General features: G+C 46.5%; 1 protein-coding gene across 1 annotated transcript; it reads right to left on the reverse strand.

Annotated features, from left to right (window-relative positions):
• Positions 1-1,096: 1,096 nt before the first annotated feature.
• On the reverse strand, positions 1,097-27,416 carry sync (syncoilin, intermediate filament protein). Its single transcript, XM_061882653.1, has 6 exons — positions 27,216-27,416; positions 23,170-24,184; positions 14,238-14,449; positions 8,619-8,826; positions 1,476-1,600; positions 1,097-1,333 (listed from the first exon to the last, which is right to left on the reverse strand). The coding sequence occupies exons 2-6, from the start codon at positions 24,163-24,165 to the stop codon at positions 1,285-1,287; spliced, it is 1,590 nt and encodes a 529-aa protein (XP_061738637.1). The 5' UTR covers positions 24,166-24,184; positions 27,216-27,416; the 3' UTR covers positions 1,097-1,284.

The raw sequence follows: 27,416 nt of genomic DNA on the forward strand, positions 1-27,416 counted from the left end.
AGGCCATAGGGCGGGCCACTTACAGTCATGTGACTACCTGAACGCGGGCCACCTAGTCATGTGACTACCTGAACACAGCCCATAGGGCGGGCCACTTACAATCATGTGACTACCTGAACGCGGGCCACTTACAGTCATGTGACTACATGAACACAGCCCATAGGGCGGGCCACTTACAGTCATGTGACTATCTGAACGCGGGCCACTTACAGTCATGTGACTACCTGAACGCGGGCCACTTAGTCATGTGACTACCTGAACACAGCCCATAGGGCGGGCCACTTACAATCATGTGACTACCTGAACGCGGGCCACTTACAGTCATGTGACTACCTGAACACAGGCCATAGGGCGGGCCACTTACAGTCATGTGACTACCTGAACACAGCCCATAGGGCGGGCCACTTACAGTCATGTGACTACCTGAACACAGGCCATAGGGCGGGCCACTTACAGTCATGTGACTACCTGAACGCGGGCCACCTAGTCATGTGACTACCTGAACACAGCCCATAGGGCGGGCCACTTACAATCATGTGACTACCTGAACGCGGGCCACTTACAGTCATGTGACTACATGAACACAGCCCATAGGGCGGGCCACTTACAGTCATGTGACTACCTGAACGCGGGCCACTTACAGTCATGTGACTACCTGAACGCGGGCCACTTAGTCATGTGACTACCTGAACACAGCCCATAGGGCGGGCCACTTACAGTCATGTGACTACCTGAACACAGGCCATAGGGCGGGCCACTTACAGTCATGTGACTACCTGAACGCGGGCCACTTAGTCATGTGACTACCTGAACACAGCCCATAGGGCGGGCCACTTACAGTCATGTGACTACCTGAACACAGGCCATAGGGCGGGCCACTTACAGTCATGTGACTACCTGAACACAGCCCATAGGGCGGGCCACTTACAGTCATGTGACTACCTGAACGCGGGCCACTTAGTCATGTGACTACCTGAACACAACCCATAGGGCGGGCCACTTACAGTCATGTGACTACCTGAAGGCGGGACAATAATGTCATATCAAATCTCAGGTGCTAATCGTTGTATTGAAAACAAAGAATAAAAAAGAGAAACAGTTGTCTGCGACAACGTTGAGTCATCATTTTATTAAAAAAAGAACATTTCATTCCTCAACATTGGTTGTGTTTTGTAAGCAGACAATAATAACAATGGCTGCTGTGTGCAGGGCGTGGAACATACAATACAACAACAGTGCATGTATCTAAAGTGCATTTTAGAACCTCTATTGAAAGACACATTTTTATATTTCCTCTGTGAGTTGCAAGCTGTGCTGGTCTCCAACAGCGGACCTGTCAGAAACACCAGCTGGTTACCAGGAACTGATTAAACAAGTTGGAAAACATCTTGGTTGGTTAGCATTTGGTGCTCAATTGTAGGCAATATGTACTTTACTGTGCAATCTAACAATACAAGCTGATGAACAAGTCTCACCTACACAAGAGGATCTGTTTGGAAAGGCAATCTCTTATATCTTCTGCTTCTTTGTTCTTTCTCTTCTGCACCATCAACTCCATCTTCAAGTCTCTGTGGCTCTCCTCCAGGCGACGGATATTCTCCTGGAAATAAAAAGCATGAATTGAAAAAAATAAATGTTCTCGGGACAATTTGCCTGCTGCTTTTGTTTGTTGGTTTTTATTTATTTGAAGGACAATGTGCGTTAGATATAAACAAATGATCCCTTGATTTAAAGAAAACAAAAGTTATGTTATTCGGCTATTTTCCAATCCAGGACCAGCAATAAATATAGATGGCGTGATTCTAGAAACGGTGTCAGAAATTAAATTCTTAGGAGTCACTATTGATAATAAATTAAGCTGGAAACCACACATAAAACATATACAAAGCAACATCTCCAAAACCATCTCTATTATCAATAAATCCAAATTCTTCTTAAATGACCCAGCTCTGCATTTATTATATTGTTCATTGGTCTTACAATATCTAAATTACTGCATAGAAATCTGGGGCAACAACTACAAAACTTCACTACATCCCCTGGTTACACTCCAAAACAACTACAAAACTTCACTACATCCCCTGGTTACACTCCAAAACAACTACAAAACTTCACTACATCCCCTGGTTACACTCCAAAACAACTACAAAACTTCACTACATCCCCTTGTTACACTCCAAAACAACTACAAAATTTCACTAAATCCCCTGGTTACACTCCAAAAAAACTACAAAACTTCACTACATCCCCTGGTTACACTCCAAAACAACTACAAAACTTCACTACATCCCCTTGTTACACTCCAAAACAACTACAAAATTTCACTACATCCCCTGGTTACACTCCAAAAAAACTACAAAACTTCACTACATCCCCTGGTTACACTCCAAAAAAACTACAAAACTTCACTACATCCCCTGGTTACACTCCAAAACAACTACAAAACTTCACTACATCCCCTGGTTACACTCCAAAAAAACTACAAAACTTCACTACATCCCCTGGTTACACTCCAAAACAACTACAAAACTTCACTACATCCCCTGGTTACACTCCAAAAAAACTACAAAACTTCACTACATCCCCTGGTTACACTCCAAAAAAATTACAAAACTTCACTACATCCCCTGGTTACACTCCAAAACAACTACAAAACTTCACTACATCCCCTGGTTACACTCCAAAAAAACTACAAAACTTCACTACATCCCCTGGTTACACTCCAAAAAAACTACAAAACTTCGCTACATCCCCTGGTTACACTCCAAAAAAACTACAAAACTTCACTACATCCCCTGGTTACACTCCAAAAAAACTACAAAACTTCACTACATCCCCTGGTTACACTCCAAAACAACTACAAAACTTCACTACATCCCCTGGTTACACTCCAAAAAAACTACAAAACTTCACTACATCCCCTGGTTACACTCCAAAACAACTACAAAACTTCACTACATCCCCTGGTTACACTCCAAAACAACTACAAAACTTCACTACATCCCCTGGTTACACTCCAAAAAAACTACAAAACTTCACTACATCCCCTGGTTACACTCCAAAAAAACGACAAAACTTCACGACATCCCCTGGTTACACTCCAAAAAAACTACAAAACTTCACTACATCCCCTGGTTACACTCCAAAACAACTACAAAACTTCACTACATCCCCTGGTTACACTCCAAAAAAACTACAAAACTTCACTACATCCCCTGGTTACACTCCAAAAAAACTACAAAACTTCACTACATCCCCTGGTTACACTCCAAAAAAACGACAAAACTTCACTACATCCCCTGGTTACACTCCAAAAAAACGACAAAACTTCACTACATCCCCTGGTTACACTCCAAAACAACTACAAAACTTCACTACATCCCCTGGTTACACTCCAAAACAACTACAAAACTTCACTACATCCCCTGGTTACACTCCAAAACAACTACAAAACTTCACTACATCCCCTGGTTACACTCCAAAAAAACGACAAAACTTCACTACATCCCCTGGTTACACTCCAAAACAACTACAAAACTTCACTACATCCCCTGGTTACACTCCAAAACAACTACAAAACTTCACTACATCCCCTGGTTACACTCCAAAACAACTACAAAACTTCACTACATCCCCTGGTTACACTCCAAAACAACTACAAAACTTCACTACATCCCCTGGTTACACTCCAAAAACAACTACAAAACTTCACTACATCCCCTGGTTACACTCCAAAACAACTACAAAACTTCACTACATCCCCTGGTTACACTCCAAAAAACCTACAAAACTTCACTACATCCCCTGGTTACACTCCAAAACAACTACAAAAGTTCACTACATCCCCTGGTTACACTCCAAAAAAACTACAAAACTTCACTACATCCCCTGGTTACACTCCAAAACAACTCCAAAACTTCACTACATCCCCTGGTTACACTCCAAAACAACTACAAAACTTCACTACATCCCCTGGTAACACTCCAAAACAACTACAAAACTTCACTACATCCCCTGGTTACACTCCAAAACAACTACAAAACTTCACTACATCCCCTGGTTACACTCCAAAAAAACTACAAAACTTCACTACATCCCCTGGTTACACTCCAAAACAACTACAAAACTTCACTACATCCCCTGGTTACACTCCTAAACAACTACAAAACTTCACTACATCCCCTGGTTACACTCCAAAACAACTACAAAACTTCACTACATCCCCTGGTTACACTCCAAAACAACTACAAAACTTCACTACATCCCCTGGTTACACTCCAAAACAACTACAAAACTTCACTACATCCCCTGGTTACACTCCAAAACAACTACAAAACTTCACTACATCCCCTGGTTACACTCCAAAACAACTACAAAACTTCACTACATCCCCTGGTTACACTCCTAAACAATTACAAAACTTCACTACATCCCCTGGTTACACTCCAAAACAACTACAAAACCTCACTACATCCCCTGGTTACACTCCAAAAAAACTACTAAACTTCACTACATCCCCTGGTTACACTCCAAAACAACTACAAAACTTCACTACATCCCCTGGTTACACTCCAAAAAAACTACAAAACTTCACTACATCCCCTGGTTACACTCCAAAAAACCTACAAAACTTCACTACATCCCCTGGTTACACTCCAAAAAAACTACAAAACTTCACTACATCCCCTGGTTACACTCCAAAACAACTACAAAACTTCACTACATCCCCTGGTTACACTCCAAAAAAACTACAAAACTTCACTACATCCCCTGGTTACATTCCAAAAAAACTACAAAACTTCACTACATCCCCTGGTTACACTCCAAAACAACTACAAAACTTCACTACATCCCCTGGTTACACTCCAAAAAAACTACAAAACTTCACTACATCCCCTGGTTACACTCCAAAAAAACTACAAAACTTCACTACATCCCCTGGTTACACTCCAAAAAAACTACAAAACTTCACTACATTCCCTGGTTACACTCCAAAACAACTACAAAACTTCACTACATCCCCTGGCTACACTCCAAAACAACTACAAAACGTCACTACATCCCCTGGTTACACTCCAAAACAACTACAAAAGTTCACTACATCCCCTGGTTACACTCCAAAACAACTACAAAATGTCACTACATCCCCTGGTTACACTCCAAAACAACTACAAAACTTCACTACATCCCCTGGTTACACTCCAAAAAAACTACAAAACTTCACTACATCCCCTGGTTACACTCCAAAACAACTACAAAACTTCACTACATCCCCCGGTTACCTCCAAAAAAACTACAAAACTTCACTACATCCCCCGGTTACACTCCAAAACAACTACAAAACTTCACTACATCCCCTGGTTACACTCCAAAACAACTACAAAACTTCATTACATCCCCTGGTTACACTCCAAAACAACTACAAAACTTCACTACATCCCCTGGTTACACTCCAAAAAAACTACAAAACTTCACTACATCCCCTGGTTACACTCCAAAACAACTACAAAACTTCACTACATCCCCTGGTTACACTCCAAAAAAACTACAAAACTTCACTACATCCCCTGGTTACACTCCAAAAAAACTACAAAACTTCACTACATCCCCTGGTTACACTCCAAAAAAACTACAAAACTTCACTACATCCCCTGGTTACACTCCAAAACAACTACAAAACTTCACTACATCCCCTGGTTACACTCCAAAAAAACTACAAAACTTCACTACATCCCCTGGTTACACTCCAAAAACGTGCAATAAGAATTCTACACAAGGTGGGATATTGTGACCACACAAATATTTGATTTTTATTATCTAAATTATTAAAACTGCCTGATCTAGTTGATTTTAATACAGCTCAATTATTATTTAAAGCAAACAAAAAGGTTCTACCTGCCAATATTCAAATACATTTCAAACACAGAGAAGGAGTTGATAATCTAAGGGGGTGTAGTATCTTTACTATTCCAACAGTAAGAACTACCAGGAAAAGTTAGTGTGTGTCTGTAGGTGGAGTGAAACTTTGGAACGGATTAGATGTGGAGCTCAAGCAATGTTCAAATGTCCATCAGTTCAAAACAAGATACAAAAAAATGGTATGTGCAATGTATATGAATGTGAACATGGACGCCTAAGTGTTAAACTCCATCACTGGCTAATAAGGATTATTGTTATTATTATTATTATTGTTGTTGTTATCATCATCATTATTTTATATGTATTATTGTCATCATTTCATTTATTGTCATTGCTATTGCTATTGTTCATATTGTTATTATTATTGTTATCATTATCGATATTATTATTGTTTAGTCATTGTTGATATTATCATTATTATTATTACTTCTATGACATCACCCAACTAGTTCAACTATATGAATTAGTATCAATGAGAGGAATACATTGAATTGTGTGTGTGTGTGCGCATGTGTGTGTGTGTGTGTGTGTGTACACAAACAATCCTATATGCAATGTGAGTAATACAAATTTTCTGCAAATGTAAAAACAAATATGAATTCTGACTAAAGAATTGGTGCCGATGGAAACTAAGAAAAGGGATTTGGGTCCACTATCTGGAGTACAGGGCAGGCGAGTGGGGGAATCTTATGTTGGTGGATAACTCCTCTGGCAGGGGGCTCCCCTCGTCTCTTTTAATGCACAGCATAGGACACATAGCAAGAGTGGTCCTCAGGTCCTGTTTTTTTTTTTTTTTTTCCCAAGATGGCGCTGCTGTAGTGGCTGCTGTAGGCAGGAACTCTGTGCTCTTGTGTCATCCTTTTGTGTTTCCCTCTTGTTTTTCATGTGGTATTATATTTTTTTGCATTTTGGTCCGGGACCCTTTGGGACTGTGTGACAAGGGATGGCACTTTCGTGACCTCTGCGGTGCTTTTTTTGTGGACTTCTGGATCTGCCTCCCGGCAGCCTTTTGGCCATGGAGACCAGCTGCTGGGTCTCTGCTACACCGGAGTCTGTATGGAGGGACTGGAGGAGATGCGGATGAGGGGACAGGGCTGCGGAGCTAGCACTGAGCTACTGGGACGGAGAGGCTTCGCGGTGTCTTGGCTGAGTGAGCAGGTGTCGGACACCTCAGTCACCTTGGACGTATCCTCGCTCATCCATGCGGACTGGACACTGGAGAGTGGAGTCGGCTGTCTTGGTTGCTTTGTTGGGTCTGCTCCTGTCTCTGGCCATGCTCCCCCCATCCCAGCGGACGATGGCGTGGAACACCGCAGAGGGCACCAGAGTGGATATGTTTCTTTTACTTTTTATTCATAGCTGTATGTAGAAGTGTCTGGTTGTATCTGCTGCTTTAATGTCTTTAATGTCCTATGTGTTCTTTGATGTTTGATGTTTCCCTCTTACACACATGGAAGAGGGATGTGTACCATGGCTATGAGTTGTTGGTTTTTTTTCCCCTTGGCCTCAGTCTGCACCCCCACTCCAGGACCTAGGCTAAGACCGATTTTTTAATTTTATTTTAATCTTCTATTTTTTTCTCCCCCCCCCTTGTTTACCTGTATGTCATCTTTTTTGTAAGGGGCGCTGGAAGCCGGCAGACCCGTCAGCGATCCTGTTCTGTCTCCCTGTAATGTTTGTCTGATCTTGAATGGGATTGTGCTGAAAATTTTAATTTTCCTGAAGGAACTCTCCTGACGGAATAAATAAAGTACTATCTATCCATCTATCTATCTATCTATCCATCTATCTATCCATCTATCCATCTGTCTATCAGGGGCAATGGCTCCACAGCCACAGATCCACTATTAACCACAAATATCACAGTCAAAATGAAAGCTTGTTCCCATAGGCACCATAAACTGTTAATAATGTTTAGACAAAAGTGTATATTATATATACTATTATATATATTGTATTTATATAGGTGTGTGTGTGATGGATATGTGTGTACTTTGGGTATATGCATGTGTGTGTGTATGTGATTGTGTGTGTATGTGTATATGTATGTATATATATATATATATATATATATATATATATATATATACATATACATATATATATATATATATATATATATATATAAATTGTATATATGTGTGTGTGTGAATTTAAATGTATTATATATAGACAATATATAGCAGCAACCACTGAATTGAATTATATTATATATATTATTGTATTATATATTGTATATATATATTGTATATGTATAGGGGTGGGACCTAATAAGTTTACTTCTTCCCACTCCCTTTTGAGCCGATCTTGACATCTACAAAAGATTAGTCAAATGTAATGTTTTCAATGTAGGTGTAAAAATAATGTATCTATATATTTCTTTTGTATTTTATGTCATTCTCTTGTTTTGTTTGCATGGCTCAAAATAAACCCATTCATTCATCCATTCATTAGCACCATGCTCATTTCCATCTGGAGTCTCTTTTATGCTGCAGCTAGCGTTCACAAAACGATGGCATGAGATATTAAAATGATGTAGTGATGAACAAATTATAGTTATAGTGTTCTGGCAGCTTCATTTCAAGTGCAGAAGTATATAAAGTGCAGCAGTTTTGATGAAAGTGCACATAGAGTGCAGTAGCCATCCGATGATATCATTCCATCGGCATGAAGCCCATTGATATTGCATCCACATTCACCTGATAGTGCTGAGCATCCTCTTCCCTCTGCATGTGTCGCAGTTTGACTTTCTGCTCCATGCGAGCTCTCTGGAGCACCAGTCTTTGGGTCTCCTCCTGCAGGGGTCTTAACTGGGCCCTGAGCTCCTGGGCCTGCTCCTTGGACTTTGCACAAGACCGCGTTGTCGTCTCCTTCCTCTTCAGCAAGGCCAGCAAGACGGGCTCGTACCTGCGACGTTTGCCACACGCCAGCACAATGTCAGCATGACGGCCCGGAAAGGAAGGAAGGAAATGTTTTCACTTGACTTCATTCTCCCAGAAGTCATGGACCATGTGTCCGACATATTTGTAAAGCAGTCTGAACACAACCCATAGGGCGGGCCACTTACAGTCATGTGACTACCTGAACGCGGGCCACTTACAGTCATGTGACTACCTGAACGCAGGCCACTTAGTCATGTGACTACCTGAACGCGGGCCACTTAGTCTTGTGACTACCTGAACGCGGGCCACTTACTGTCATGTGACTACCTGAACGCGGGCCACTTACAGTCATGTGACTACCTGAACGCGGGCCACTTAGTCATGTGACTACCTGAACACAGCCCATAGGGCGGGCCACTTACAGTCATGTGACTACCTGAACGCAGGCCACTTAGTCATGTGACTACCTGAACGCGGGCCACTTACAGTCATGTGACTACCTGAACACAGCCCATAGGGCGGGCCACTTAGAGTCATGTGACTACCTGAACGCGGGCCACTTAGTCATGTGACTACCTGAACGCGGGCCACTTACAGTCATGTGACTACCTGAACACAGCCCATAGGGCGGGCCACTTACAGTCATGTGACTACCTGAACGCAGGCCACTTAGTCATGTGACTACCTGAACGCGGGCCACTTACAGTCATGTGACTACCTGAACACAGCCCATAGGGCGGGCCACTTACAGTCATGTGACTACCTGAACGCGGGCCACTTACAGTCATGTGACTACCTGAACGCAGGCCACTTAGTCATGTGACTACCTGAACGCGGGCCACTTACAGTCATGTGACTACCTGAACGCAGGCCACTTAGTCATGTGACTACCTGAACGCAGGCCACTTAGTCATGTGACTACCTGAACGCAGGCCACTTAGTCATGTGACTACCTGAACACAGCCCATAGGGCGGGCCACTTACAGTCATGTGACTACCTGAACGCGGGCCACTTACAGTCATGTGACTACCTGAACGCAGGCCACTTAGTCATGTGACTACCTGAACACAGCCCATAGGGCGGGCCACTTACAGTCATGTGACTACCTGAACGCGGGCCACTTACAGTCATGTGACTACCTGAACGCGGGCCACTTAGTCATGTGACTACCTGAACACAGCCCATAGGGCGGGCCACTTACAGTCATGTGACTACCTGAACGCGGGCCACTTACAGTCATGTGACTACCTGAACACAGCCCATAGGGCGGGCCACTTAGAGTCATGTGACTACCTGAACGCGGGCCACTTACAGTCATGTGACTACCTGAACGCGGGCCACTTACAGTCATGTGACTACCTGAACGCGGGCCACTTAGTCATGTGACTACCTGAACGCGGGCCACTTACAGTCATGTGACTACCTGAACGCGGGCCACTTACAGTCATGTGACTACCTGAACGCAGGCCACTTAGTCATGTGACTACCTGAACGCGGGCCACTTACAGTCATGTGACTACCTGAACGCAGGCCACTTAGTCATGTGACTACCTGAACGCGGGCCACTTACAGTCATGTGACTACCTGAACGCGGGCCACTTAGTCATGTGACTACCTGAACGCGGGCCACTTACAGTCATGTGACTACCTGAACGCGGGCCACTTACATTCATGTGACTACCTGAACGCGGGCCACTTAGTCATGTGACTACCTGAACGCGGGCCACTTACAGTCATGTGACTACCTGAACGCGGGCCACTTACATTCATGTGACTACCTGAACGCGGGCCACTTACATTCATGTGACTACCTGAACGCGGGCCACTTACATTCATGTGACTACCTGAACGCGGGCCACTTAGTCATGTGACTACTTGAACACAGCCCATAGGGCGGGCCACTTACAGTCATGTGACTACCTGAACGCGGGCCACTTACAGTCATGTGACTACCTGAACGCGGGCCTCTTACAGTCATGTGACTACCTGAACGCGGGCCACTTACAGTCATGTGACTACCTGAATGCGGGCCACTTACAGTCATGTGACTACCTGAACGCGGGCCACTTACAGTCATGTGACTACCTGAACGCGGGCCACTTAGTCTTGTGACTACCTGAACGCGGGCCACTTACTGTCATGTGACTACCTGAACGCGGGCCACTTACAGTCATGTGACTACCTGAACGCGGGCCACTTAGTCATGTGACTACCTGAACACAGCCCATAGGGCGGGCCACTTACAGTCATGTGACTACCTGAACGCAGGCCACTTAGTCATGTGACTACCTGAACGCGGGCCACTTACAGTCATGTGACTACCTGAACACAGCCCATAGGGCGGGCCACTTAGAGTCATGTGACTACCTGAACGCGGGCCACTTACAGTCATGTGACTACCTGAACGCAGGCCACTTAGTCATGTGACTACCTGAACGCAGGCCACTTAGTCATGTGACTACCTGAACACAGCCCATAGGGCGGGCCACTTACAGTCATGTGACTACCTGAACGCGGGCCACTTACAGTCATGTGACTACCTGAACGCAGGCCACTTAGTCATGTGACTACCTGAACACAGCCCATAGGGCGGGCCACTTACAGTCATGTGACTACCTGAACGCGGGCCACTTACAGTCATGTGACTACCTGAACGCGGGCCACTTAGTCATGTGACTACCTGAACACAGCCCATAGGGCGGGCCACTTACAGTCATGTGACTACCTGAACGCGGGCCACTTACAGTCATGTGACTACCTGAACACAGCCCATAGGGCGGGCCACTTAGAGTCATGTGACTACCTGAACGCGGGCCACTTACAGTCATGTGACTACCTGAACGCGGGCCACTTACAGTCATGTGACTACCTGAACGCGGGCCACTTAGTCATGTGACTACCTGAACGCGGGCCACTTACAGTCATGTGACTACCTGAACGCGGGCCACTTACAGTCATGTGACTACCTGAACGCAGGCCACTTAGTCATGTGACTACCTGAACGCGGGCCACTTACAGTCATGTGACTACCTGAACGCAGGCCACTTAGTCATGTGACTACCTGAACGCGGGCCACTTACAGTCATGTGACTACCTGAACGCGGGCCACTTAGTCATGTGACTACCTGAACGCGGGCCACTTACAGTCATGTGACTACCTGAACGCGGGCCACTTACATTCATGTGACTACCTGAACGCGGGCCACTTAGTCATGTGACTACCTGAACGCGGGCCACTTACAGTCATGTGACTACCTGAACGCGGGCCACTTACATTCATGTGACTACCTGAACGCGGGCCACTTACATTCATGTGACTACCTGAACGCGGGCCACTTACATTCATGTGACTACCTGAACGCGGGCCACTTAGTCATGTGACTACTTGAACACAGCCCATAGGGCGGGCCACTTACAGTCATGTGACTACCTGAACGCGGGCCACTTACAGTCATGTGACTACCTGAACGCGGGCCTCTTACAGTCATGTGACTACCTGAACGCGGGCCACTTACAGTCATGTGACTACCTGAATGCGGGCCACTTACAGTCATGTGACTACCTGAACGCGGGCCACTTACAGTCATGTGACTACCTGAACGCGGGCCTCTTACAGTCATGTGACTACCTGAACGCGGGCCACTTACAGTCATGTGACTACCTGAATGCGGGCCACTTACAGTCATGTGACTACCTGAACGCGGGCCACTTACAGTCATGTGACTACCTGAACGCAGGCCACTTAGTCATGTGACTACCTGAACGCGGGCCACTTACAGTCATGTGACTACCTGAACGCGGGCCACTTAGTCATGTGACTACCTGAACGCGGGCCACTTACAGTCATGTGACTACCTGAACGCGGGCCACTTACAGTCATGTGACTACCTGAACGCGGGCCACTTACATTCATGTGACTACCTGAACGCGGGCCACTTAGTCATGTGACTACTTGAACACAGCCCATAGGGCGGGCCACTTACAGTCATGTGACTACCTGAACGCGGGCCTCTTACAGTCATGTGACTACCTGAACGCGGGCCTCTTACAGTCATGTGACTACCTGAACGCGGGCCACTTACAGTCATGTGACTACCTGAACGCGGGCCACTTAGTCATGTGACTACTTGAACACAGCCCATAGGGCGGGCCACTTACAGTCATGTGACTACCTGAACGCGGGCCACTTACAGTCATGTGACTACCTGAACGCGGGCCTCTTACAGTCATGTGACTACCTGAACGCGGGCCACTTACAGTCATGTGACTACCTGAATGCGGGCCACTTACAGTCATGTGACTACCTGAACGCGGGCCACTTACAGTCATGTGACTACCTGAACGCGGGCCTCTTACAGTCATGTGACTACCTGAACGCGGGCCACTTACAGTCATGTGACTACCTGAACGCGGGCCACTTACAGTCATGTGACTACCTGAACGCAGGCTACTTAGTCATGTGACTACCTGAACGCGGGCCACTTACAGTCATGTGACTACCTGAACGCGGGCCACTTACAGTCATGTGACTACCTGAACGCGGGCCACTTACATTCATGTGACTACCTGAACGCGGGCCACTTACAGTCATGTGACTACCTGAACGCGGGCCACTTACATTCATGTGACTACCTGAACGCGGGCCACTTAGTCATGTGACTACTTGAACACAGCCCATAGGGCGGGCCACTTACAGTCATGTGACTACCTGAACGCGGGCCTCTTACAGTCATGTGACTACCTGAACGCGGGCCACTTACAGTCATGTGACTACCTGAATGCGGGCCACTTACAGTCATGTGACTACCTGAACGCGGGCCACTTACAGTCATGTGACTACCTGAACGCGGGCCACTTACAGTCATGTGACTACCTGAACGCGGGCCTCTTACAGTCATGTGACTACCTGAACGCGGGCCACTTACAGTCATGTGACTACCTGAACGCGGGCCTCTTACAGTCATGTGACTACCTGAACGCGGGCCACTTACAGTCATGTGACTACCTGAATGCGGGCCACTTACAGTCATGTGACTACCTGAACGCGGGCCACTTACAGTCATGTGACTACCTGAACGCGGGCCTCTTACAGTCATGTGACTACCTGAACGCGGGCCTCTTACAGTCATGTGACTACCTGAACGCGGGCCACTTACAGTCATGTGACTACCTGAATGCGGGCCACTTACAGTCATGTGACTACCTGAATGCGGGCCACTTACAGTCATGTGACTACCTGAACGCGGGCCACTTACAGTCATGTGACTACCTGAACACAGCCCATAAGGCGGGCCACTTACAGTCATGTGACTACCTGAACGCGGGCCACTTAGTCATGTGACTACCTGAACACAGCCCATAAGGCGGGCCACTTCCAGTCATGTGACTAACTGAACACAGCCCATAGGGCGGGCCACTTCCAGTCATGTGACTACCTGTTCTGGAGGGCTGTCAGGCTGGCCTGCAGGTACTGCTGGAGGTCCCCATGGCAGTGCCTCTTGCACAGCTCCTCCTGCATAGTAGGGGAGGTGTGCTTGGTGCCCTGCAGGTGAAGCTCAGCCAGGAGGTCCAGCAGGTGGCGCTGGTGGGCCAGCTTGAGCTGCACACCCTCGTCCGTCCTCTGGAGGACCACAGTCTGCAGGGTCTCCTGGAGTTAAGCAATGGGCGAGAGTTACGTCTGGGAATAGGACTGAGGAATAGAGGTGTTCCGATACAACTTTTTCCATTTCCGATTCCATACCGATATTGAATCCTGGCATGTTAGCCAATACTGATATTGATCCGATACCATGAATCAAACATACTTTTATTTTGCAGTGTGGAATGTTAGAGAAGGTTTGATCAAGGAGAAGGAGACAAATGGTCAGTATGAAAAACACTAACCTATGAAGTTAAGCTCACGTTGTAGCTAGTCAAAATGATGCGGACACGTTTGTTGCTGGATACTTTCTAACACGCTTCTAACTCGGAGAATCCTTGTGTGTAAGTACTATGCAACTGTAACTATTTGATACTTGTGCACATTGACACATGTTCGGTTTCACCCTGCAAAAGTGTACGTCTCGCTTGTGTGCTTGGCTGTCGTGTAGCTGTTAGCTCCAAGTAGCCTAGCATGTTTATCTTTACCCAAAATAGAAGAAATGGTGTTCTTATTGGGAGAGATAACCTAGTCAGTGGCCTCGTGGTTACAGTGTCCGCCCTGAGATGGGTAGGTTGTGAGTTCAAACCCCGGCCGAGTCATACCAAAGACTATTAAAATGTGACTCCTTACCTCCCTGCTTGGTGCTCAGCATCAAGGCTTGGAATTGGGGGTTAAATCACCAAAAAGGATGCCTGGGCAGGGCCACCCAGGCGGTGAACAAGGGGATGGGTCAAATGCAGAGAGTCATTCCACCACACCTGGTGTGTGTGTGACAATCATTGCTACTTTAACTTCAACATAAAGACCTACTGAAATGAGATGTTCTTATTTAAACGGGGATAGCAGCTCCATTCTATGTGTCATACTTGATCATTTCGCCATATTGCCATATTTTTGCTGAAAGGATTTAGTAGAGAACATCCACGATAAAGTTTGCACGCTAATAGAAAAGCCTTGCCTGTACCGGAAGTAGCAGACGATGTGGGTGTGACATCACGGGTTGTGGAGCTCCACACATATTCACATTGTTTTTAATGGGAGCCTCCAGCAGTAAGAGCAATTCGGACCGAGAAAGCGACAATTTCCCCATTAATTTGAGCGAGGATGAAAGATTCGTGAATTAGGATATTGATAGTGAAGGACTAGAAAAAAAAGAAAGAAAAAAAAGCGACAGTGACCCGCGTTCAGGTAGTCACATGACTGTAAGTGGCCCGCGTTCAGGTAGTCACATGACTGTAAGTGGCCCGCCCTATGGGGTGTGTTCAGGTAGTCACATGACTGTAAGTGGCCCGACCCTATGGGCTATGTTCAGGTAGTCACATGACTGTAAGTGGCCCGCCCTATGGGCTGTGTTCAGGTAGTCACATGACTGTAAGTGACCCGCGTTCAGGTAGTCACATGACTGTAAGTGGCCCGCCCTATGGGCTGTGTTCAGGTAGTCACATGACTGTAAGTGGCCCGCGTTAAGGTAGTAACATGACTGTAAGTGGCCCGCCCTATGGGCTGTGTTCAGGTAGTCACATGACTGTAAGTGGCCCGCGTTCAGGTAGTAACATGACTGTAAGTGGCCCGCCCTATGGGCTGTGTTCAGGTAGTCACATGACTAAGTGGCCCGCGTTCAGGTAGTCACATGACTAAGTGGCCCGCCCTATGGGCTGTGTTCAGGTAGTCACATGACTAAGTGGCCCGCGTTCAGGTGTCACATGACTAAGTGGCCCGCCCTATGGGCTGTGTTCAGGTAGTCACATGACTGTAAGTGGCCCGCGTTCAGGTAGTCACATGACTGTAAGTGGCCCGCCCTATGGGCTGTGTTCAGGTAGTCACATGACTGTAAGTGGCCCGCGTTCAGGTAGTAACATGACTGTAAGTGGCCCGCCCTATGGGCTGTGTTCAGGTAGTCACATGACTAAGTGGCCCGCGTTCAGGTAGTCACATGACTAAGTGGCCCGCCCTATGGGCTGTGTTCAGGTAGTCACATGACTGTAAGTGGCCCGCGTTCAGGTAGTCACATGACTGTAAGTGGCCCGCCCTATGGGCTGTGTTCAGGTAGTCACATGACTGTAAGTGGCCCGACCCTATGGGCTATGTTCAGGTAGTCACATGACTGTAAGTGGCCCGCCCTATGGGCTGTGTTCAGGTAGTCACATGACTGTAAGTGGCCCGACCCTATGGGCTATGTTCAGGTAGTCACATGACTGTAAGTGGCCCGCCCTATGGCCTGTGTTCAGGTAGTCACATGACTGTAAGTGGCCCGCGTTCAGGTAGTCACATGACTGTAAGTGGCCCGCCCTATGGGCTGTGTTCAGGTAGTCACATGACTGTAAGTGGCCCGCGTTCAGGTAGTCACATGACTGTAAGTGGCCCGCCCTATGGGCTGTGTTCAGGTAGTCACATGACTGTAAGTGGCCCGACCCTATGGGCTATGTTCAGGTAGTCACATGACTGTAAGTGGCCCGCCCTATGGGCTGTGTTCAGGTAGTCACATGAATGTAAGTGGCCCGACCCTATGGGCTATGTTCAGGTAGTCACATGGCTGTAAGTGGCCCGCCCTATGGCCTGTGTTCAGGTAGTCACATGACTGTAAGTGGCCCGCCCTATGGGCTGTGTTCAGGTAGTCACATGACTGTAAGTGGCCCGCCCTATGGGCTGTGTTCAGGTAGTCACATGACTAAGTGGCCCGCGTTCAGGTAGTCACATGACTAAGTGGCCCGCCCTATGGGCTGTGTTCAGGTAGTCACATGACTGTAAGTGGCCCGCGTTCAGGTAGTCACATGACTGTAAGTGGCCCGCCCTATGGGCTGTGTTCAGGTAGTCACATGACTGTAAGTGGCCCGCGTTCAGGTAGTCACATGACTGTAAGTGGCCCGCCCTATGGGCTGTGTTCAGGTAGTCACATGACTGTAAGTGGCCCGCGTTCAGGTAGTCACATGACTGTAAGTGGCCCGCCCTATGGGCTGTGTTCAGGTAGTCACATGACTGTAAGTGGCCCGCGTTCAGGTAGTAACATGACTGTAAGTGGCCCGCCCTATGGGCTGTGTTCAGGTAGTCACATGACTAAGTGGCCCGCGTTCAGGTAGTCACATGACTAAGTGGCCCGCCCTATGGGCTGTGTTCAGGTAGTCACATGACTGTAAGTGGCCCGCGTTCAGGTAGTCACATGACTGTAAGTGGCCCGCCCTATGGGCTGTGTTCAGGTAGTCACATGACTGTAAGTGGCCCGACCCTATGGGCTATGTTCAGGTAGTCACATGACTGTAAGTGGCCCGCCCTATGGGCTGTGTTCAGGTAGTCACATGACTGTAAGTGGCCCGACCCTATGGGCTATGTTCAGGTAGTCACATGACTGTAAGTGGCCCGCCCTATGGCCTGTGTTCAGGTAGTCACATGACTGTAAGTGGCCCGCGTTCAGGTAGTCACATGACTGTAAGTGGCCCGCCCTATGGGCTGTGTTCAGGTAGTCACATGACTGTAAGTGGCCCGCGTTCAGGTAGTCACATGACTGTAAGTGGCCCGCCCTATGGGCTGTGTTCAGGTAGTCACATGACTGTAAGTGGCCCGACCCTATGGGCTATGTTCAGGTAGTCACATGACTGTAAGTGGCCCGCCCTATGGGCTGTGTTCAGGTAGTCACATGAATGTAAGTGGCCCGACCCTATGGGCTATGTTCAGGTAGTCACATGGCTGTAAGTGGCCCGCCCTATGGCCTGTGTTCAGGTAGTCACATGACTGTAAGTGGCCCGCCCTATGGGCTGTGTTCAGGTAGTCACATGACTGTAAGTGGCCCGCCCTATGGGCTGTGTTCAGGTAGTCACATGACTAAGTGGCCCGCGTTCAGGGAGTCACATGAGCGTTTCAGATGTAATCAGACACATTTACTAGGATAATTCTGGAAGATCCTTTATCTGCTTACTGTTTTAATAGTGTTTCAGTGAGATTTTAAAGATTGTAAAGACATACCTCGAGGTCGGATGGCTGCGGTGAACACGCAGTGTCTCAGAGAGAAGCAGAGGAGCCAAGCTCACAGCTGCCTTTTAAACAGCTGCTGCAGGATGACAAATAATCCACTGATGTCTCTGGTAAGATATATATATATATCACAATTTTCCACATCCAAAAACATGCTGGTTGACGTAGAGAAAACATGTTCGCTTGACTGCTCCGCTTCACAACAAACAAAGAAACATCGGCTGTGTCTCGGTGCTAAAGACAGCTGCAATCCACCGCTTTCCACCAACAGCATTCTTCTTTGACGTCTCCATTATTAAATGAACAAATTGCAAAAGATTCAGCAACACAGATGTCCAAGATACCGTGTAATTATGCGGATAAAGCAGACGACTTTTAGCCGTGTTTGGTGCAGCGCTAATATTTCCTGACAGTCCGTGACGTCACGCGTACAAGTTTATATATCAATGATGAAATATTAACATTGCAACACATGCCAATACGGCCACTTTAGTTGACTAAATTGCAATTTTAAATTTCCCGGGAGTTTCTTGTTGAAAACGTCGCGGAATGATGACGTGTGAGCGTGACGTCACGGACTGCAGAGGACATATTAGTGCTGCACCAAACACGGCTAAAAGTCGTCTCTGTTCATGGCGTAATTACACAGTATTTTGGACATCTGTGTTGCTGAATCTTTTGCAATTTGTTCATTTAATAGTGGAGACGTCAAAGAAGAATGCTGTTGGTGGAAAGCGGTGGATTGCAGTTGTCTTTAGCACCGAGACACAGCCGGTGTTTCTTTGTTTGTTGAGTAGCTTCAACACAGAGCGGTCAAGCGAACATGTTTTCTCTACGTCAACCAGCATGTTTTTGGATGGGGAAAATTGTGATATATATCTTACCGAGACATCAGTTAAAAGGCAGCTGTGAGCTTGGCTCCTCGGCTTCTCTCTGAGACACTGCGTGTTCACCGCAGCCCTCCGACCTCCAGGTATGTCTTTACAATCTCACTAAACACTATTAAAACAATAAGCAGATAAGGATCTTCCAGAATTATCCAAGTAAATGTGTCTAATTACATCTGAAACGCTCACACTGCCACCGCCCGGAGCTGTCGCTTTTTTTTCTTTTTTCTTTTTGTAGTCCTTCACTATCAATATTCGTATTCACAAATCTTTCATCCTCGCTCAAATTAAATGGGGCAATTGTCGTTTTCTCGGTCCGAATTTCTCTTACTGCTGGTGGCTCCCATTAAAAACAATGTTCAGATGTGAGGAGCTCCACAACCCGTGATGTCACGCGCACATTGTCTGCTACTTCCGGTACAGCAAGGCTTTTCTATCCATCCATCCATCATCTTCCACTTATCCGAGGTCGGGTCGCGGGGGCAACAGCCTAAGCAGGGAAACCCAGACTTCCCTCTCCCCAGTCACTTCGTCTAGCTCTTCCCGGGGGATCCCGAGGCGTTCCCAGGCCAGCCGGGAGACATAGTCTTCCCAACGTGTCCTGGGTCTTCCCCGTGGCCTCCTACCGGTTGGACGTGCCCTAAACACCTCCCTAGGGAGGCGTTCGGGTGGCATCCTGACCAGATGCCCGAACCACCTCATCTGGCTCCTCTCCATGTGGAGGAGCAGCGGCTTTACTTTGAGTTCCTCCCGGATGGCAGAGCTTCTCACCCTATCTCTAAGGGAGAGACCCAAACTCATTTGGGCCGCTTGTACCCGTGATCTTATCCTTTCGGTCATGACCCAAAGCTCATGACCATAGGTGAGGATGGGAACGTAGATCGACCGCTAAATTGAGAGCTTTGCCTTCCGGCTCAGCTCCTTCTTCACCACAACGGATCGGTACAACGTCCGCATTACTGAAGACGCCACACCGATCCGCCTGTCGATCTCACGATCCACTCTTCCCTCACTCGTGAACAAGACTCCTAGGTACTTGAACTCCTCCACTTGGGGCAGGGTCTCCTCCCCAACCCGGAGATGGCATTCCACCCTTTTCCGGGCGAGAACCATGGACTCGGACTTGGGAGGTGCTGATTCTCATTCCGGTCGCTTCACACTCGGCTGCGAACCGATCCAGCGAGAGCTGAAGATCCCGGTCAGATGAAGCCATCAGGACCACATCATCTGCAAAAAGCAGAGACCTAATCCTGCGGTCACCAAACCGGAACCCCTCAACGCCTTGACTGCGCCCAGAAATTCTGTCCATAAAAGTTATGAACAGAATGGGTGACAAAGGACAGCCTTGGCGGAGTCCAACCCTCACTGGAAATGTGTTCGACTTACTGCCGGCAATGCGGACCAAGCTCTGGCACTGATCATACAGGGAGCGGACCGCCACAATAAGACAGTCCGATACCCCATACTCTCTGAGCACTTCCCACAGGACTTCCCGAGGGACACGGTCCAATGCCTTCTCCAAGTCCACAAAGCACATGTAGACTGGTTGGGCAAACTCCCATGCACCCTCAAGAACCCTGCCCAGAGTATAGAGCTGGTCCACAGTTCCACGACCAGGACGAAAACCACACTGTTCCTCCTGAATCCGAGGTTGGACTATCCGGCGTAGCCTCCTCTCCAGTACACCTGAATAAACCTTACCGGGAAGGCTTTTCTATTAGCGACCAAAAGTTGTGAACTTTATCGTGGATGTTCTCTACTAAATCCTTTCAGCTAAAATATGGCAATATCGCAAAATGATCAAGTATGACACATAGAATGGAGCTGCTATCCCCGTTTAAATAAGAACATCTCATTTCAGTAGGCCTTTAACACATATACTATATGCTTATGCTTTTGATTCAGCAGAATGACGTCATGTCATTGTACATGTCAGCTGCCCACCTGTGCCATCATGTACCAAAGCAGCAAGGAAGCTGGTTCAGCAAGTGTGTACCCCACCCCCCCATCATTGTGCGTGTGTGTGTGTGTGTGTGACTAAATTGCAATTTTAAATTTCCCAGGAGTTTATTGTTGGAAACGTCACGGTCATCATTCTGTGACGTTTTCAACAAGAAACCCGAGGGAAATTTCTAATTGCGATTTAGTCAACCAAAGCGTCCGTATTGGCATGTGTTGCAATGTTAATATTTCATCATTGATATACAGGTGGTGTTCATATTATTAGAATATCATGAAAAAGTTGATTTATTTCAGTAATTATATTCAGAACGCGAAACTGACATATCATATCAATTCATTGCACACATAGTGATATATTTGAAATGTTTATTTCTTTAAATTTTGATGATTAGTACTGACAATTACTGAAAATCCCAAATTCAGTATCTCAGAAAATTAGAATATTAGTTACGACTAGTACCAAAAAATATTTTTTTAGAAATGTGAGCCAACTGAAAAGTATGAAGATGGAAAGTTTCAGCATGTACGGCAATCAATACTTAGTTGCAGCTCCTTTTGCCTGAATTGCTGCAGCAAATACGGCGTGGTATGGAGTCCACCAGTCTCCAGGTCAGGTGAGTTTGCAGGCCAATCAAGAACAGGGATACCGTGCTCCTTAAACCAGGTACTGGTAGATTTGGCACTGTGTGCAGGTGCCAAGTCATGTTGGAAAAGGAAATCTTCACCTCCATAAAATTGGTCGGTGGCAGGCAGCATAAAGTGTTGTAAAACTTCCTGGTAGACTGCTGCATTGACCCTAGACCTCAGGAAACACAGTGGACCAACACCAGCAGATGACATGGCACCCCAGACCATTACCCATTGTGGACATTTGACACTGGACTTCAGGCAACGTGGATTCTGTGCCTCTCCTGTCTTCCTCCAGACTCTGGGACCTTGATTTCCAAAGGAGATACAACATTTACTTTCATCTGAAAACATAACTTTGGACCACTCAGCAGCAGTCCAGTCCTTTTTGTCTTGAGCCCAGGCGAGACGCTTTTGACGTTGTCTCTTATTCAAGAGTGGCTTTACACAAGGAATGCGACAGCTGAAGCCCATATCTTGCATACGTCGGTGCGTGGTGGTTCTTGAAGCACTGACTCCAGCTGCAGTCCACTCTTTGTGGATCTCCCCCACATTTTTGAATCGGTTTTGTTTGACAATCCTCTTATCCGTCTTGCTTGTACACTTTTTTCTACCACATCTTTGTCTTCTATTAATGTGCTTGGACACAGAGCTCTGGGAACATCTAACCTCTTTGGCAATGACCTTTTGTGTCTTGCCCTCCTTCTTTAAAGTATCAATGGTCATCTTTTGGACACTTGTCAAGTTAGCAGTCTTTCCCATGATTGTGTGTCATACAGAATCAAAACCAGAGACCATTTAAAGGCTTTTCCAGGTGTTTTGAGTTAGTTAGCTAATTAGAGTGTGGCACCAGGTGTCTTCAATATCTGACCTTTTCACCATATTCTAATTTTCTGAGATGTTGAATTTAGGCTTTTCATTGGTTGTCAGCTATAATCATCTCCTTTTTGGCAAAAATCACTTGAGATGTATCAGTCTGTTTGGAATGAATGTATACATTCTACAAGTTCGACTTTCTAAATGGAATTAATGAAATAAATCAACTTTTTCATGATATTCTAATAATATGACCAGCACCTGTATAAAGTATCAGACAGCGTGGTGGCTAGTAGTGGCTTTCAGTAGGCCTTTAACTTAACCGGCTGTGCATCTTTGCAGAAGTACGACTGCTTGTATCGCAGCGTTTCGATGCATGTGGATATCGGATGGGAACAGCCGATACTGTATCTTTTCTTGATACCAGATGGGGACAGCCCCTGTTGAGCATGCCTGGAGATGTCCTACCTCCTGTCTCCTGAGGAGCGCCACCTCCTGGCGTTGCTTGCTCAGAGCGGCCTGGGCGTGCGCACTCTCCTTAGCCCGAGCGAACAGCTTCCACTTCAGCTTGCGCAGCAGCTCCCGCGTCTCCTGCGTCTCCAGGTCCGCCTTCCACACCCGCCGCTCCTCCTCCGCTCTTGTCCACCTCAAGCGTTGGATCTCCCGCTTCCTCTCCTCTCTGCGGGCCGCCTCCTCGCTTTGCAGCCTCTCTTCTTCTTCTTCTTCTGGGCCTTTCTGCCGTCTCAGCTGCAGCACCTCTGAGAGTAATTCTTTTCTCCTGCTCTCCAAGCGCTGCACCTCCTGGATGCACTCCTCCATTTGAGACCTGAGAGCCTCAAAGACGTCCACTTCAGACCCACAAAGTGGCGATGCATCTTTCACTTGCTTCTCCCCACAACTTGTGGCCAATGAGGAAGCGTCATAGCTTGGGTTCGCCTCTGGTGCTGCTTCCCCCCCACAGTTCTCCACATGGACGTACTCTGGACTTGTCTCCACGGGGACGTACTCTGGACTTGTCTCCCAGTCTTCCATGCGGCTTTCCAGCATGGCCAACATCCCCAACAGCCGCCCCTCGTACTTCATCATGGTGTCGCTCAGCCGGTTGCCCGCCAAAGTAAGAGGCAAGTCCGCCTGGTGAGGAACATCCGCTCCTCCCTGAGAAGATTCTGTTTTGTCCACTTGGGTTTCTGTGCAGCTGGTGGAAAAATACGGGGAGCTTTCCCAACTGCTGGCTTCCGACTCCCCAGAGAGGTGGGAACAGAGAGAAATATCCGTCGTCTCCTCGCAGCTCTGAAGGAGGTCATCCATCTGGTGTAAGTACAGCCCGAGCAGCGTAGGTGAATTCCTTGCCGAAGTAAAAGGCGAACGGTCGCTCTGCTCTCCGGGATCCACGTCAGGTCCCTCCGGGTCCCCGGTGTCTTCTTCTTCGTGGATGAAGAGAGGCGTCAAGTGGTCGTCCTCCATGGCTGTCCTCTGAACGCTGCTGATGAAGAGAACACCTGTCAGAAGTGTTTTTTTGGACCGAAAATGTCAGGCTTGCCACTGACAGTTTGTTTGTGTTTTAGTTTTTACTCGTGTGTGTTAATATTTCCTGTTTTTAGTTCCTGTCAGCGCTCTTATTAGGGTCCTTGGCCCATTGCAAAAGGACTCCACAGGAGTCCTTTTGCAATGGGCCAAGGACCCTATTGAAACTGAAGTGAAGTGAAGTGAATTATATTTATATAGCGCTTTTCTCTAGTGACTCAAAGCGCTTTACATAGTGAAACCCAATATCTAAGTTACATTTAAACCAGTGTGGGTGGCACTGGGAGCAGGTGGGTAAAGTGTCTTCCCCAGGGACACAACGGCAGTGACTAGGATGGCGGAAGCGGGAATCGAACCTGCACCCCTCAAGTTGCTGGCACGGCCACTCTACCAACCGAGCTATGCCGGTCGTGTGTTTTATTATTCTTTATTAGGGTCCTTGGCCCATGGCAAAGGACTCCTGTGGAGTCCTTTGCCATGGGCCAAGGACCCTATTGAAACTGCTGTGTTTTATTATTATTCCGCACCTACGCGCTGTAATTTGACCCCCTTAACATGCTTCAAAACTCACCAAATTTGACACACACATAGCAAACCTTCCCAACATATTAAGCAACCAATCCCCCAAAATGAAAATTGCACTCAAGCGCCCCCTAGGAAAAAATTACAGACAAAACTGCATGTAACTTCTGTTAGGAATGTCATAGCGACATGAAACAAAAACTGCTATGTAGGTCTGACTTAGACCCAATTTTCATACACTCACTTCTTTCAGCAAAAATCTACAGGAAGTTGGCAAAAACCCCTTCAAAATAAAATTTGCGCAAAAAATGCATTTTTTTGCCTCTTTGCGCTGTAATTTGACCCCTTTAAAATGCTTCAAAAGTCACCAAACTTGGCGCACACATAAGGACTGGCAAATATTGCGATTTAATGAAAAACACAAACCCCAAAACTCAAAATTGCGCTAAAAAACACTAAAAAAACTGCTCCTAGGAAGAAAACACAGACACAATTGCTTGTAACTTCCGGTAAGAATGTCAGAGAGACATGAAACAAAAACCTCTATGTAGGTCTCGCTTAGACTTACATTTCATAGATTGACAACCCCTAACAAAAATCAACAGGAAGTTTGCAATCCCCCCTTCAAAACAAAAGTTTTGTAAAAACCGGTCACCTTTCTTCAAATATTATCTCCTCTGAGCGCGTTTGTTGTTTTGGCTTCAAACTCGCACAGGAGAGAGATTGAACCCTTGTGATTAAAAGTATAGAACAGAGTTTTGATAAGTTCTCAGGTTTTGATTTTACGCACCTTCAAAGAACCCCTGTGCAAAGTCTCCTAAAAAATGTCATTTTTGCCTCTTTGAGCTGATATTTGACCCCCTTAAAATGCTTCAAAACTCACCATATTTGACACACACATCAGGATCTACGAAAATTGCCATCTAATAAAAAAACCTAGCCCGAAAAATCAAAATTGCGTGCTAGCGCCCCCTAGGAAGAGACAAAAAACAGACTGCTTGTAACTTCCGTTAGGAATGTCATAGAGACATGAAACAAAAACCCCTATGTATGTCTGACTTAGACCTACATTTCCAATTAGAAACGTTTATACCTAAAATCAACAGAATTTTTGCAAAAAATGCTATTTTTGCCTCTTTGAGCGGTAATTTGACCCCCTTAAAACGCTTCAAAACTCACCAAACTTGGCACACACATCAGGATTGGCAAAAATTGCGATCTCATGAAAAAGAAAAAACCCAAAACTCAAAAATGCGCTCTAGCATAATTTTTGAATAAAACACAGAAAAAACTGTTCCCAGGAAGAGAAAAGAGACAAAACTGCTTCTAACTTCCGGTAGGAATGTCGGAGAGACCTGAAACAAAAACCTCTATGTAGGTCTCACTTAGACCTACATTTTTATGATTGACATCTTTCAGTTAAAAACAACAGGAAGTTAAAAATTACCCCTTCAAAATAAAAGATTTGTAAACACCCGTCACCTTTTTTCAAACGTTATCTCCTCTGAGCTCGTTTGTCGTTTCGGCTTCAAACTCACACAAGAGAGACTTTGAACCCTTCTGATTAAAAATTATTGAAAGAGTTTGGATAAGTTCTCCGGTTTGGATTTTACGCGCCTTCAAAAAACCCCTGCGCAAATTTTCCTAAAAAATGCCATTTTTGCCTCTTTGAGCTGTAATTTGACCCCCTTAAAATGCTTCAAAGTGCAAGTTAAAGCTCTACTATGCAAAGCAAAAGCCATTTATCAACAACATCCAGAAACGCCAATCTGTAATTTGACCCTCTTAACATGCTTAAAAACTCACCAAATTTTACACACACATCCCGACTGGCGAAAATTGCCATCTAATAAAAAAACAAACCCCAAAAGTCAAAATTGCGCTCCAGCAGCCCCTAGGAAAAAAAACAGACAAAACAGCTTGTAACTTCTGTTAGGAATGTCGTAGAGACATGAAACAAAGACCTCTATGTAGGTCTGACTTAGACCAGGGCTTGGCAGCGGCCAAAGGCGGACCCGACCAACGCTGCTTGCAGCTTTAATTTTGTTTGTTATCCGCCCACGTGCGCGCTTTTAGTTTGTACCCTTTGTTTGTTTTTTGTCTTAGTGTTTGGAATTAAATCATGTTTTCTCACTCCATGCCTGCCTCCTTCTCTGCATCTTGGGGTTCGTCACAAAGTAACTCTGACAGAAAAGTACGTTCCAAGGCTTTATTTGAGCAACAATCAACTATTTAAGAACACAGGTAGGTCTTCCTTAGGACCAACGTCCTCTGCAAAGGACGTTTGCTTTTGCTTTATGAGCCTTTGACACCTGTAAGTTAAATACGATGATTGTATTCTCATCCACAAAAAGGGATGTCAGTAAAGTAGAGTAAGATGGAGGCCTATCGTCAACATAAAACTGAAACCTTCCAACCTCCAATCACTTCCCATAAAAGTGTGACTTTCAAAATAAAGCAGTACTTACTTAGCCTCGCTGCAGGAGGAGAATGTGTTGGAAATGGGGGAGCAGACAACGTTGGGGAACTCTCTCACTGGCACCCGCTCCTCCAGTCGAGCCTGCAGATATGCGTCACCACGGCAACCACCATTCTGTTTGGCTTTATTAATAAACACGGGGCTGGGCCACAGCGACCCAGAAACAAGACCACCTCGGTCTAAAACAGGC

This window comes from Nerophis ophidion, linkage group LG21 (assembly GCF_033978795.1).
Source record: "Nerophis ophidion isolate RoL-2023_Sa linkage group LG21, RoL_Noph_v1.0, whole genome shotgun sequence".
Lineage (NCBI taxonomy): Eukaryota > Metazoa > Chordata > Actinopteri > Syngnathiformes > Syngnathidae > Nerophis > Nerophis ophidion.

Excerpts from the sequence above, each read along its gene's own strand:
- sync (XM_061882653.1), bottom strand. The coding sequence starts at position 24,165 with ATGGAGGACGACCACTTGACGCCTCTCTTCATCCACGAAGAAGAAGAC. Across the intron at positions 8,827-14,237 it reads CTGACAGCCCTCCAGAACAG|GTACGAGCCCGTCTTGCTGG; the intron begins GTAGTCACATGA and ends CAAACGTCGCAG. Across the intron at positions 1,601-8,618 it reads AGGATGCTCAGCACTATCAG|GAGAATATCCGTCGCCTGGA; the intron begins GTGAATGTGGAT and ends TTTTATTTCCAG.